Below are 14,335 nucleotides of genomic sequence, written 5' to 3' on the forward strand. Positions count from 1 at the left end.
TACACAGGCCAAACAGCTTGTTATGTCTCTATCCATGGACAGAGGTTCCTATCTAAACATAGATCAGCCATAGCGAGATAGAACTGTGATGTAATTGAAATTCTGCTTTGCAAAACATGAATTCATTTCATTACACCTTAGGCAATGTCTGGCAACTCAGAGAGCCAGCAAATGAAGGTAAAACTCTTCCAAGAGAGACCAAAGAGGCTAGGGAAAGTGTAAGAATGAAATTTTCACTTTGCTTTTGTCAAACTGATCACCAGCAAATGGTGAGATGGTAATGAACAATTTCCTGCCTGGGCTGGCCAAATGAAATAGAACTGCAACAGTACTGGTATTCTACCAAGGGTCAGATGGAAAGGACTGGCATACAGCCAGCCCATCATCAGAACAGGTCAGCTCCCATAGGAGCAGCCAGAAGGTGTTCAACTGCTCTGTCCACAGTGCTGCAGCACTTGGATGATGTTGTAAACCTCTCCAACATCAGGAAAAAACCATTGGCTCCTCCCTGAAGGCAAGATGATGAGACAAATTTCCTAGTAGGTACAGAGACACTCTGATTACCTGAGAGGACAAGAATAATATGATGCATAAGTTCAGGTTCATGTTCCTAAGGAACACATATTTGGGTAATTACCTTGCCCTTTTTATATTGCTTTTGAACACCTGCTGCTGATATTGACAACAATGTGGCAAAATGAAAGCTGAGCACAACAGATGATGCTACAATCTTCAACAGACTCATTGATTGTCATACACCTAATACACCTAAGCACAGCTCTCAACAGTAATTTCCCAATTCTTTCATGCAGTTTGATGTCCTACTGTGCACAGCTTTTCAGAGATAAGGCCTACAAGAGCCACTGCAGACATACAAACAGTGATTTTTTGATCTTCACAAGAGCACACAGAGAAATCCCTGCCAGAAGGAATGCTCCAACTTGCTGGCCTGAACAGGCCAAACTGAGGGTAAACAGAGCTAAATACTGTTCTGGGAAGTGATGTTCTCAGGTCAAAGCTGCAGACTTGTTAGCTCAGGCTCAGACCACTGGGGATGGGAAGATCAAACAAATACAAAACTCAGATTTTAACCATTTACCAATCATGAGTAACAGATTTAAATTTAGTTTTTTACCACATAGCTTGGATACCATAGAATCACAGAATTATGGAATGGTTTGGATTTGAAAGGATTTTAAAACTCATCTTGTTATATTCCCTGCCATGGGCAGGTACACCTTCCAATAGGTCAGGTTGCTTCAAAAAGCCCTGGCAAACATGGCCTTGCATACTTGGAGGGACGGAGCAGCTACAGCTTCTCTGGGCACCCTGTGCCAGGGCCTCCTCGTCCTCCCAGGAAGTTCTTCTCGGTGTCCCAATAACCCTGTCCTCTGGCAGTGGAAGCCATTCCCCCTTCTCCAAAGTCCCTCTCCAGCTCCCTTGGAGTCCTCTCAGGTACTGAGAGGCTGCAGTAAGGTCACCCTGGATGCTTCTCTTCCCTAGGCTGAATAATTCCAACTCTCATAGCCTTTTTTTAAAAATTTTTTTTCTTTGATGATTTAAGATTTTATTGTTGGAAAATTATCAGACAAAATAAAATACTTCCTTTTTTTTTAACAAAACCCTTACCTTTTCCCTGTGGTTCCCTAGAAATTAAGTATCAAATTATGTTTATCCTTTTTAAATCTGCAATCTAACATGTTTCATTCTTGTTGGACATTCTTCAGAAAGAAATACGCCACAATAATTTCTGCACAGACTGAATTCCTTCAGATTTTGTATATTAAGTTCAGATTCCTATCATCTAAGACATAGCAGACAAAATCATGCTGTTTCAGTGTCCATTTCAGAAGGACAATTGGGGGTGTTTTTCCACCGGACAATTCAGGTGCTCATTCAAGTATTCCTGGCCTTCAGTGCTCCCGCATTCAGGCTGCATTTTTGGGGGGCATGGTGGGGGCAGGCCAGAAGTAGGACAGCCCCTGAGCTCAATCCCTTCACATTTCAAGATGAAGCAAAGGCACAGAATTGAAGCAAGAATATTTACGATTTTATATACCCTTTACAGTAATGTTTTCTGGGAAGTACAAGCACGTTCAGGAGCTTCTCCTCGGTGACTTCTCAGAGACTTCACCGGCACAGCAGGATCGGCACCTGCCGAAATCCGTGCGGAGCCTCCGTAAGAGTTCAGCGGCGAGATCCTTCCATCCAGACGCGTCTCGGAGCCGCTTCCGACGTTCGGGACCGGCAGGCCTCACCCGCTCCAGCCTAGCCCCCAGCAGTCACCGCCAGCTGGTGCATCCCCACGCACGCTGCCGGTACCGAGGCGATCGGGCCCTCCCAACTCCGGCGAGTTCGCGCAGTGCCGGATGGGACTCCCGCTCCCGGGCCCCGCCACACCACACCCGCTCCCCCGCCCAAACGCCGCGGCGGCTGCTCCCGCGGCGCTGAAGCGCTCGGCTGCTGCCGGGACGGAACCTGGGAGAAAATGGGGGTCCGGCCAAGGGTCCCGGCGTGGGTCCCGGAGCGGCCATGCGCCCTGCACTCACCCACCTCCGCCGCTCCCTCCCGGCCGCGCGCGCCCGTCCGTCACGCGGCGGCGCAGAGCCCACATTGGCCGCGCCGAGGCTCTTGCATCACGTGCCTCTTCTTGACCAATGGGTGGCAGCCGCGTGTCTCCGCCCCGCGGGGGCAGTTGCGGCGCCGGGTGCGATCCCAGCGTGGCGGAGACAAAGCGGACCCGCGTCGGGCCCAGCACCGCACCGCACCGCACCGCACCGCACCGCACCGCACCGCACCGCACCGCACCGCACCGCACCGCACCGCACCGCACCGCACCGCACCGCACCGCACCGCACCGCACCGCACCGCGAGGGGGCGGTGGGGCGCGGCATAACGGAGTGCAGTGCAGCGCCGGCCGCTCATCCGGTGGGGGCCGCGACTGGCAGGGGGCGGGGAGGGCTCGAGGCGCGCGCGGCCGCCGGTGCATGCGTCGCAGGCTCCGGCCCCGTGGCGACCACTGCCGCCATGTCCCTGGGCAATTACAGCAGCCTGAACCGGGCCCAGCTTACCTCGAATACCTGCACACCAACTCGTGAGTACCGGCTGGGGTGGGGTGGGGCCTTCACCGGTAGGATGCGATGGGCCTGGCCGAGGCCACGCGGGCCGGTGGGGCTGAGCGGCCTCCGGTCTCAGCGCCTCGTGGCCGCTCCGGGGACCAGCTGGTTCGCCGTGGGCAAGTCCGCACGTCACGGAGAGCCGGTGCGTGGGGGCAAGAGGCCCCGGGAGGAACGGAACCAAACCCACACGGCCAGACCTCTGCAGCAGTGTGTGCGCTGCCATGCCAGCCACCTGCACCTGCAGCCATCTACAGCGTCTGGCTTTGTGTGTGACTGAGTGTTTTTGCAGGTTTATTTTTAACAGGATTATGATACTCTTTTTCCAGTCAGATTTTTGCCTGTCGCCAGTGAACCCCCCCAAAATAACACTCTTGAGAAGAGGCAAAGCCATTATTTGAAATGAGTTTCTTCTGAGCGCATGTCTAGAAATGAGAAGCACCATCAGGAAGCAGCACTTAGCGGGGTCAGGCAACCATCAACACCTGCCTGCTGCTTCTAAGCCTTGTAATGCCATGTATAGAGGAGATTAAGGAGCTTGTTCTGCCCGAACTGGAAGAAGTCTCTGGAACCACTTGGCATTGCTTCATTTTGGTCAGCTGGTCGGTCACCGGCATAAGATTGTCTGCTGATGTTCTGTGGAAGAGTTGACTTACTGTTATCCATCAGTAGTAGAACAAATAAAGTGCAGGTTTATCTTTTTGTGTTTCCCTTTTTGACATGTGAAGGATCACAGTGGTCTGCAGCAGTCTAAAGATGGGACGGAAACACTGGCAACTTGGTTTCAAAATATTTTTGTCTGGTTCTGTTGGTAATGAGATACATCCGCAGAAGAGTTAAAACTGATCTCACGATATGTCAAGACCATTACAATCCATTTATTTTCAGAGTCAGGAAAGTAATGGGCTTTGAACAAGGGATTAAACCTAGTAATGGCTCCCTGTCGCATTTGAGTCTGCTCTCTAGCTGGCTGGTAGCAGTTGCATATGGAGTGGACAGTCTGGTGCCTGAGATGGACAATACTGGGTCATGTTGTGGTGCAGTTGTTGATTTGTGGAATTCTCACGTCCAGCTCCAGAAGACAATCATTTTTTTATGGATTAGAAGACTGTGCAGATGATGGCTTCTGTGAGTAGGTTGTGTTGTTTTGCAAAGCTCCAGAACTCTGTCTATCTTCATAAGAAGATCATCCCTGGAAGCTAATACTTGGATAAAACAAAGTTCAGAGCTTCTTATCCATCATGAACAAAGACCCTTTTGAGGTTGTGGGAACTGCATAAGTCGAATGTTTCCCTAAGGATGGCAATGGGAGTAATGGAAGTCATAACAAAGAAAAGCACCAAACTAACCCATTACAAATAACCTCTCCTGATCCTCTAGTAAAAAATGAGCAAAAAATAAAAAGAGCCAATCCCCAAATCAACCTACGACCATCGCAGGGATTTTGATAGAGGAGACTGGTCTTTTGGATTGTTCTCTGTTGTTGAGGAAGACCATCCCATCACAGATAAATTCTAGTTCAATGCTAAGCGTGTTCTCATAGTCAAGGAGGTGGAAATTCTTTAAATTGCACTGAAAGACCAACCCTATGGCTTTTAGGATGCAGAAGAAAACCATACCTTTTTTCTTTCTTTTTAAGACCTTTCAGAAAAGTTTCTGTATGTCTCACTCAGAGCACTTGTCTGAAGTGCTTTTCGGGAGACAGTTGATTAAGTCCCTGAGCTTGAGGACTTGCAGCAGATCTTTCCAATAGTAGCTTAATGCTTACGTGTCTGATGGCACATAGAGTGAGCCTCCAGCATCTACGTGAATTGATTCAATTGCCATCTTTTTTTTGAAGTAAAAATATCACCATGCTTTTTCAAGTTCTTTATTTGACGAATAGTTGAGTGGACACAGACTTTTTAGTAAGTTCTGTAGTGATGAGACAAGGTAATGGCTTTAACCTAAGAGTGTGGATTCAGACTAGATAGAAGGAAGACATTCTTCCCTGTGAGGGTGGGGAGGCCCTGGCACAGGTTGCCCAGAGAAGCTGTGGCTACCCCATCCCTCAATCGTGTCCAAGGCTACGTTTGATGGGGCTTGAGCAACCAGGCCTAGTGGAAGGTGTTTCTGCCCATGGCTGGAGGTTGGACTAGATGACCTTTAGAGGTCTTTTTCAACCCTTCATATTTCTATGTTAAAATTCTTTTAGATCCTACAATGAAAATCAATGTGCATAAGCACATGAAAATTGCATGTGCATTGTTTTATGACTTTCCAGTCACCTGGTGGTTTTCCTTAACAATTATATGCTGTTTACATTAAGATACTTCCAAAGTTATTCATTGAGATGATGCAAAAAATATACCAAAGACAGCCAATCTGATTTGCATATTTTGATATTTATAATAAGTAAATTGAAGGAGTTGGTTGAAAGTTGAGGACCTGAAATTGTCTTCAAGCAGTAGGTAGCCTTTAGCTTGTAACTTGTGTGTTGTTGTGTAACTAGAATTGTCCTGGTGAATACAGTTGAAGTGAAGAAGGTCACTCAAATAGACTTCAAGATGACTAAATGATGGACTTGAGGAAAGTTAGTAATAACACGCCAACAATATCTCCCTACTCACCCCCCCAAATTCCCTCTTCTTGTGCTTTTTGTCTGTTTTGGCCTGCAACAGAGTGCATTACTTAGAGAATGGCCGGTTGTTCCTGACTCATGTGCCAAAATATAATGTTTTCCCAGATGTGCCCTCCTTTCAGAGCAAAAGTGAAGTCTTAAATCTCTCATTAGTTATTAGGTACTTGTCTGCAGGGTGTGGAGTCCAACTAGGTTCAAGCAGGAGGTTCCTGCTTGAAAGAAGCTTTTCTTCCCTTGGGACATTACTCAAAATGATTCTTTGTAGAGGTGTTTGAAGTTGGTCGTATTATAGAGCCATTTGACTTGACCTTTTGTCACCTATGTTTCAATAAATTGCCAATGTTGGACTCCTTGTTCTATTCCTTGTCAAGCCTCCAGTTCTGCATGGAACTGGCTCAAATGGAAGATGCACATTGTGGGATGGTCCAGGCCAGTCTTTGTCTAACCTTGTCTAGATGAGGTGTTGTTGACACTATGGATTTTGATAATACTTTCCTCCTTTCTATATGTTGTTTCGCCCATTGTATGGCAGTAATAGTTGTAGAAAGGGTGATAAAGTATTGGAATGGTTTGCCTGGGGAGGTAGTGGAGTCACCATCTCTGGATGTGTTTAAAAAAAGACTATGTGGCACTCGATGCCACGGTCTAGTTGAGGTGTTGGGTTGGACTTGATGATCTTGGAGATCTGTTCCAACCTTGTGATTCTGTCTGTGTGTTTGGGCGCTCTGATTCTTGTTGCCTCTGATGATGCCTATCTAAAATAAGCTCACCATGTTTGCAGGTTACGTGCAAGCTCTGATGGACTTCATTTTGCCAACAGCTTGTCCTGTTTTTTTAAAGTCATGTTGCAAAAAACAATCCCCAACTCTTTTGGGGAGGTGTGAGAAATGATCACTGGTTGATCATGATGGATATGACGTATTTCAGGCACTTCTAACTGTAAGGCAAGACCATGGATTTGTTTGAGATTAGTTGATTAAATCAGGCCAAAGCACTTCATGTGACTTTAGTTAGATATTGACAAGTGTGTTCAAACTCATAAATTGAATAGAAGACTTTTATAGCGTGTATTCATTTCTGTTAGTGATAAATAGCTGGAGTGAATTTCATTGCTTCTGGCAAGGTTTCCCTTGCTTGTGTCATCAGAGAGGTTCTAGTTTTGGGAGATGGTCGAGATCAGTGTGGTGTCAGGCTATGTGGAGATGTTTTGTTTTGCCTTTCTTATCATCTGTAGCTGTGTTATCAGTTGTTTTGTTCCAGCACCTTTCTTTGGAAATCCTTATTTGTATCCTACTTGCATCTTTTCTTTGAAGTATTCCTAACATTGTGGAGTAAAAGGTGCTCATGAGGCATAGTTGCAAGTGCTAAAGCATCCATTTGCTTATGCGTTGCTTCCTAAATAAGGAAGTATGTGATGTTGACCTGTGAAACTGAATAGACACTTGTAAACTCAAGAGAACACTTGAAAGCTGTAATCATCTTATATATCTGCTCACTCACCTCACCAGTGGGACGGGAAGTTAATTGTACAAGGCTATGACCCATGGCCTGAGATAAGAACAGTTCAAAAATTGGAGTGAAGAAACATACGATAATAATAGGAAAAAGAGAGAGAGGAAGAAACCCTAAGAGTCAAGTGATGCTCAATACAATTGCTCAGCACCCACTGACCCACGCCCAGCCTGTTCCCTAGCAGCGACTGGCCCCTCTTGTCCAGCTCCCCTGGTTTGTAGACTGAGCAGAACATTCTGTGGTGTGGAATATTCCTCTGGCTGGTTTGGGTCAGCTGTCCTGGCCGTGCTCCCCTCCAGCTTCTTGTATAGCTCACTAGCATAGGACACTGGGAGGTCCTTGTCTTCAGGGTATGCATGGCTTCACACCAGACATTGGTGTGTTGTCACATTATTCTCACCCTAAATCTGAAACACAACTCTGCAGCACCGACTGAGAAGAAAAGTAACTCTATCCCTGCTGAAACCAGGACAGCAGGAAATCCTGTTCAAAGGAGGGAATGACAAGATTGTGTCTCTGGGAAGCTTTCTGATTGGGTAGATAGTCTTCCAAATACTATTCCATTGGTCTTGTCTCTGAAGGGGAGTGGAGATGTGGAAATACCTGTTCCCATGATTTTAGTGATAACTGTGAAGGCTGATGTGTTTTTCTCTGACTGCAGCTGTGTTGATGGGTTCAGTGTGATCACCCTGAAGATGAATATGAAGCTTGTTTTGGGGTTATTAACAGTGTGGGCAGCTGTATATTTATCTTTGGGAAGTACCTATGTGTCTGTTCTTGGAAGGCTGAAATATGAACAAGTATCTTCTCTTAGTCACCTGTTGGCTTTCTGTGAGGGTTTTGTGCAAACTGAAACATGTTGATAAAACTAATTTCTGAGGTCTTGGTCTCTTCTTTGAACAGCCTAGAAGAGCAACAAATCCAATCAACTGTTTCTCCACATCTTTGCTGTTAGTATTATGGTGGATGTGGCTCATCTATGTTTGAAATGACTGTTAGATTTTGAAGTTAGGTTGCCAGCTTGGGCATGAAATGGAGATACAGCATTTATGTCGACAGACAATGTATTGTAATAATTTTTATTAGCCGCGTAAGTTTTTTCTCACCATCTATATTCTTTCAATGTTGAGACTCATAACTAATGGCTTTGAAATGGGAGCTGCTTATAGAGGTGGCAGTTAAGAGGCTGGGAACTAATCATGTCTCTTGAGATTGTGCTGAAGCGGTAGCTGGGTTCATGATTTTATCGTTAATTTGGGAAGGTGGCGTGGTACAGTGGTGTCAGAAGACTCTTTCTGTGGATTAGTTGCAGTTGAACCTGCTGGATGTTAGCTGGGATCTGGAAGCTTTTTTCTGTCACAAATAACTTCTGCGATTGGACTGTATTGCATGGGCGGAAGGGGGGGGGGGGGGGGGGAAGACTCACCTTGTTCATAATGTTGTTCATGTCTTGTTGTCCAGAGCAGCTGTGGCTACCACATCCCCATAATTGTGCAAGGCAAGGTTGGATAGGGCTTGGAGCAAGAGGATTGGAATGAAATGAGCTTTAAGGTCCCTTTCAACTGAAACTATTCTATAGTTTCTCTGATAATCTTCATCTGACCATATTACTTATAGGCAGTGTTTAGTTGCCATGAAAAGACCTGTCAGTGTGCTGAATAAGGATTTCCATGATCTATTGACTGGGTCACAGACTGGTTCATTGGAACATCATGTTCTCTATCATGTCTGTATAGCTGCAATACGTTTTAGACCATAGTGAGCTGCAGTTTGGGGCAGACTGGCTGCTGCATGGACCTAGTCTGCTGCCAGCCAGACTGTAGTGTTGTACTCATTTGACTGGATCATTTAAAACGTAGTTGAGATTTTCATTTATTCAAAGGTCTTTACTTTCTTGAGTGTTAGTGTAACTCTGCTGACTTCTGTGTTTCATTGCAGAACTACCCATGAGTTCTTGTTTGGTGCCCTTGCCGAACTTGTAGATAATGCCAGGTATGTACCTGAGACCGCCTAATTCCCAAGGTAACTCTGGTTAAGGTTTAATTCATCATATATATTAGTTGATCTTAAACAATTTTCACTTCTAGTAGACTTTACAAGAAAATAGAAGATATTGCTGCAATTTACTATGAATATTTCACTTGCTCTTCTTACACTGCCACGTCAAACCCCTTAAAAATTATTCCTGGGAAAGACAAGTTTGAATGAATCCTGGAACAACTCATATTGGAAAGGAAATTGGTAGCAGAACCAAGATAGATTTCAAGAAAAACTAGTCTACCCTTTTGTGTAAAGAAATTGCTGAAATAAATATTACAAGAGCTTTGACTCTTCTGATATCTAAATAATCGTAGTATCAAACATGACATTGAAAATCAAATCACAAATGGGATGCTGAAAAATAGAGCAATAACAGCTAAAGGGATTTTGATACTTGAGGAGACAGGGTCTTTGGAAATTGCAGGTGTTGAGTCGCCTGTCTCACGTGTATGGGACTCCCTGCTATAGCAGCCTCCCAAGCCTTGTGTGCTTTTCTCTTGAGCTACAGGAAGTACTGTCATGAAGCACTATGGAAATATTTTGGATTGTTTCTCTCCAGTGTGATTTGTCACATTGTACATTTTATGATGCAAGGAGTTGAAATTAGGGCGTTTCTGAGCTGGAAAGCTTCTGTTAAGGGAATCAACTTTGTGTGTGTGCGTGCCAGCGAACTGGTGCTGTGTTCTGGCTTGCTACAAGGTAATAAAAAGTAGAGTCTTTGGGGGGTGGCTAGAGATAGGTTGCCTTCTGGGCTGGGCTGGAGGTACAAAATTGAAACAAGTGTGACATTTGTCTAGTGGTGTTTGTTACAGTGCTACAGCTCCACGCCTCTAGTCAGCAAGCCGGGGTTGGTTTGAGAAGAGGGCAGGAATGCTGTACATGCTGTACCTTCAAATGCAGAGGAGTATGCAGTGTGTGAGGGGGCCTCACTTCAGTGATCTTGTAATGACAGTTTCCTGTAACGGTCTTGAATGTATTGGGATGAAGCTTTATGTGGCATTATTAAACCTTTTGTACGCAGCTTGACAGAAAAACTATAGATGGTGGTTTTTTTTGTACAGGGGGTAGCTCAGAAGTGTGTACTCATTTGATTCTCAGTCTCAGAATGACTTTTGTTAGAATGCCAGTGGTACTTCCTGTCACCAGAACTGTTAATGTGCCAGCAATGTCTTATGCTGGAGTATAGGTTCAAATAGACAAAAAGTCGGACAATGTTTTCTGTCAGTGATGACTCTGGGACCTCTGTGGACTTTGATCTGTTCAGCCAGTTATTTTGGAATGATTGTATATGCCTGGATTTTTAGCTTCATTTCTGTCTAACACTTGAATAACAGTTCTGATTTTTATTTCTTTGTAGAGATGCAGATGCCACGAGAATAGACATTTTTACTGGTAAGTCACTCCTGCTGCTCCCTAGCATGTCAGCAATTAAGTCAGTAGTTAACTTGGATTTAGGCTGCAAATGCATGTTGTCCTCGATAGAATAAGAGTGAGGGTGCTTATGCCCAATCCTGGAGTCAGTGCTGGGCCTCTCCAGACAAGGAAGACATTGAGGGGCTGGAGCATGTCCAGAAAAGGGTTGAAGAAGGGGCTGAAGTACAAGTCCTGATGAGAAGTGGCTAAGGAAGCTGGAGGGCCTCAGCCTGGAGAAAAGGAGGCATGGGGGGGGGCCTTCTTGCTCTGACAACTTCTTGACAGAAGGATGCAGCCAGATGGGGGTTGGGCTCTTCTCCCTGGTAGCAAGTGACAGGAACAAGAGAAAAACAGCCTCAAGCTGTGTCAGGAGAAGTTTAGATTGGGTATTAGGGAAAATTTCTTCACTAGAAGTGTAGTCAGACACTGGAACAGGCTGCCCAGGGCAGTGGGGGAGTCACTATCTACCCATATTTAAAAATGTGTACATCTGGGGTTTAGGGACATGGTTTAATGGACTCGGCTGTGATACGTTTGTGGTTGGACTTGATGTTAAGGGTTGTTTCCAACCTGAATAATTCTATTGTTCTACCATTTCTTCTGTGCCATAGTGCCTGTTTTCTTTACAAATATACCTTGGGGAAGCAATTAAGTCAGCAATTAAGTCACCTGACCCTTGGGTCAGGTGAAATGAGTCGCTGCTTGTAATGGATGCTATGAAAGTGCTGACACAATACAGTTTTGTAGTGCAGAAGTGAAGAAGTTCTTAGTCATTCTGTAACAAAAATCAGGTACTCTTTCTTACAGCTTAGCCATACTGCAGGTATAAAAGTCCCGTTTGTTGTGTTACTTTTGTTGTTAACACTGATCAATCCCATTTTATGGAACTTTTAACTTCTGCTTATGGGAGCAGTGAATAACTCTTCTGTTGCAGAGCGACGAGAGGACCTACGAGGTGGATTCATGCTATGTTTTTTGGATGATGGAACAGGAATGGATTCAAGTAAGTGACAGAAAGTTACACTTGCATTTGCAAACTGGGGTTTCATGTTATGGTTTAAATTGAATTAACAGCTTAGTTCCATTGAAAATGGAACATGTTCCATGCCTATATACATGTTCCTGCCTCTTCACTGGCTCTTTCACACCATATTACATATCAAACAATTTACCTCTTCCATTGCAGAAAACTAATCTGATCAAAAGAAAGTTGTTTTGCTGCATTATAGAGTTGGGTCAACCTGACCTTAAGTTTCCCAGTACAGTGAAGTTGGCCTTGGGGCTGAAGGGTGAATAGTGGAGCAAGGAGAGGGGCAAGTACAAGGTTTGATGGCATAAGTCTTTTCCCCATCTGGCTGCCAGGTGATCAGTATATCTCAACTCTAACTAGAAGGTGTGCCATGACAGAAATTAAAGACTCTGCTTTGAAAACAGTTTACCATTGTTTCATCATGGACATTGTGTCTGAGATCAGTACTGGACAATATAAAATCTTAGTAATATGAGAAGAATATAACAAACATATTTCTGCCTTGTAAGTATTGATGTAAATTGGTGTTGTATCTAGCAGGAGAATGCTTTATATTTAGCATCAATGAGCAGCACCGTCACCTTTGAGTCTTGAGGACTGATACATCATCCTGTGAGGAGCTCTGTACAGGGCAGAAAAACTGTGTGAAATTGGGAGGTGAATTTGGAGAAGACAAAGGAAATTGGTAAATAAGCAACAACTAATACTTTTGCACTGATTCCTCAGTACTTTTAAGTTCCTCTTGTGATATTTTCATAGTTTAATCCTAGCTGGCAACTCAACTCCACACAGCTACTTATTCCTCCTCCACTGGAATGGTGGAGAGAATCAGAAGGGTAAAAAGTGAGAAAACCTCCTGGGTTGAGATTAAAGATAGTTCAAAAGGGAAAACAAAAGCCATGCGCACAAGCACAGCAAACCAAGGGATTCATTCCCCACTTCCTATGGGCCCACAAGTGTTCAGCCATCCCCAGGATGCCTCAGCAGGCCTCCATAAGTGAAACAGTGACCTAGGAAGGCGAATGCTGTAAGGCCACATGTGCCCCTCTTCCTCCTACTTCCCCAGCTTTATCTGAAGATCCCTGCACCGAGTTGCATGAGGCTTGGAGCAACCTGGTCCATGGCAGGGGATGGAACGAGATGGCCCTTTCTAATCCAGACTGTTTTGGGATTTTATGATGTTGTCTGGAATCTCAGTTGGGATCATCCGTTCCACACTTGTCCCCTCCCAACTCCTTGTGCAGCCGACTTGCTGGTAGTACAGTTTGAGGAGCAGAAAAGGCCTTGATGCTGTGTAAGCTGTGCTCAGCGCTAATGAAAATACCCCTGTGTTAGCAACACTCTTCTCTAAAACACAGTCCCATGCAAGTTAGCATGGAGAGCCTAACCCAGTACAGATAAGAAGCATTTAATTAAATTTAATTTGTGTTTTAATACACAGATTTGTGACTTCTATAAGGGAATTTGTTTTGAACTCTAGGTACCTTCTGTATATTCTTTGGAATACAATTAAGGATGCTAAACAGATCTCCCAAGAGTACTTTTCTGTCATCAGTATAACTGAAGGAAACAATAAAGCCCCTCCATAAAAAAAAGCTCTGAGATTGAGGTGTGGCCTTTTTGTAATCCTTAGGATCAGGGAGAGGAAATATAACCTTCTTTGCCTGTATTGAAAACTATGTGTTTCTCTCTGTAAGGTGCCAGACAACTGTTCTAATGCCACAGAATGTCATGGAAACTTTTACAGTGTTGTTGCTTCTGTATTGCTCTTTTTGTGACAAAATGGGATTTAAGTATTGGCTATTGTTCTGGCTTAAGACAATTTAAGGGGGATGCTCTGAAATGAGTTTTGTCCCCTTAGTTTTAACCAATCCCTTTCCACAGGAAATGAGTATGTGTAAATATAAGTGAAAAAAGAACAGTTTACTTAATAAGCAACACAGCAACAGGCACAAAATAACAGTAAATAATCACTAGATACAAATTTGCCAAATCTTCATGACCTCCCTGGGAACAAAAAGAAACTCAAAATGGCAGTGAGTGACCCCTTTCGCCAAGATGATGCTTGCCATGGGCAACTGCATGTGGGGAGAGAAGAGGAAAATGGTGGCAGCCCTCCCTCTTGTCTCTCTACTGGCAGCAGCTCCATTGGTGTACGTGGCTGACACGCTTGGGCAGCTGGTATTTGGTCAAGGACTGGAACTTGTGGAAGGACTTCATCTTCCTGTTGGCGGAAGATGGCAAGGCAGCCAGCTGAGGTGGCTCAGACTCTGCCTTCTTACATCAGCCAGGTGCTGCTGGCGGCTGCAGCAACTGCAGGGAGTAGGGCCTCTTGACTCCTCTCTTCCTTCTCTCAGCACCACGCTACAGCTGCAGATAGATGTTACAAAATTAACTCTGAAACAGTTTTTGATTGTGAAATTAAGCTGCTCATTTTGTAGCAACAGTTGCTACTGTTGCGAGCATAGAAAACTTACCTGAAACAACCACCTCTGGAGGTCAGGAGGAAACAGAGATTAAAAAAGACCAAAGCAGAGCCTATGCCTTGAGCAAAAACAGTGACGGGAGAGAGGAAACTCATGCCTGAGTGCCTCAACTTTAAAG

At 44.8% G+C, this 14,335-nt stretch overlaps 1 protein-coding gene across 1 annotated transcript in view; it reads left to right on the forward strand.

Moving 5' to 3' along the window:
• Window positions 1-2,941: 2,941 nt before the first annotated feature.
• The window catches only part of MORC2 (MORC family CW-type zinc finger 2), a 55,589-nt gene continuing 44,195 nt past the window's right edge, over window positions 2,942-14,335 (forward strand). Inside the window, 5 exon segments of the mRNA XM_033075606.2 lie at window positions 2,942-3,070; window positions 3,073-3,094; window positions 9,187-9,240; window positions 10,646-10,680; window positions 11,636-11,704. Of these exon segments, the coding sequence (XP_032931497.1) occupies window positions 3,028-3,070; window positions 3,073-3,094; window positions 9,187-9,240; window positions 10,646-10,680; window positions 11,636-11,704 (223 nt within the window). The 5' untranslated portion in view covers window positions 2,942-3,027.

The sequence above is a fragment of the Catharus ustulatus genome, chromosome 18 (genome assembly GCF_009819885.2).
Source record: "Catharus ustulatus isolate bCatUst1 chromosome 18, bCatUst1.pri.v2, whole genome shotgun sequence".
NCBI lineage: Eukaryota > Metazoa > Chordata > Aves > Passeriformes > Turdidae > Catharus > Catharus ustulatus.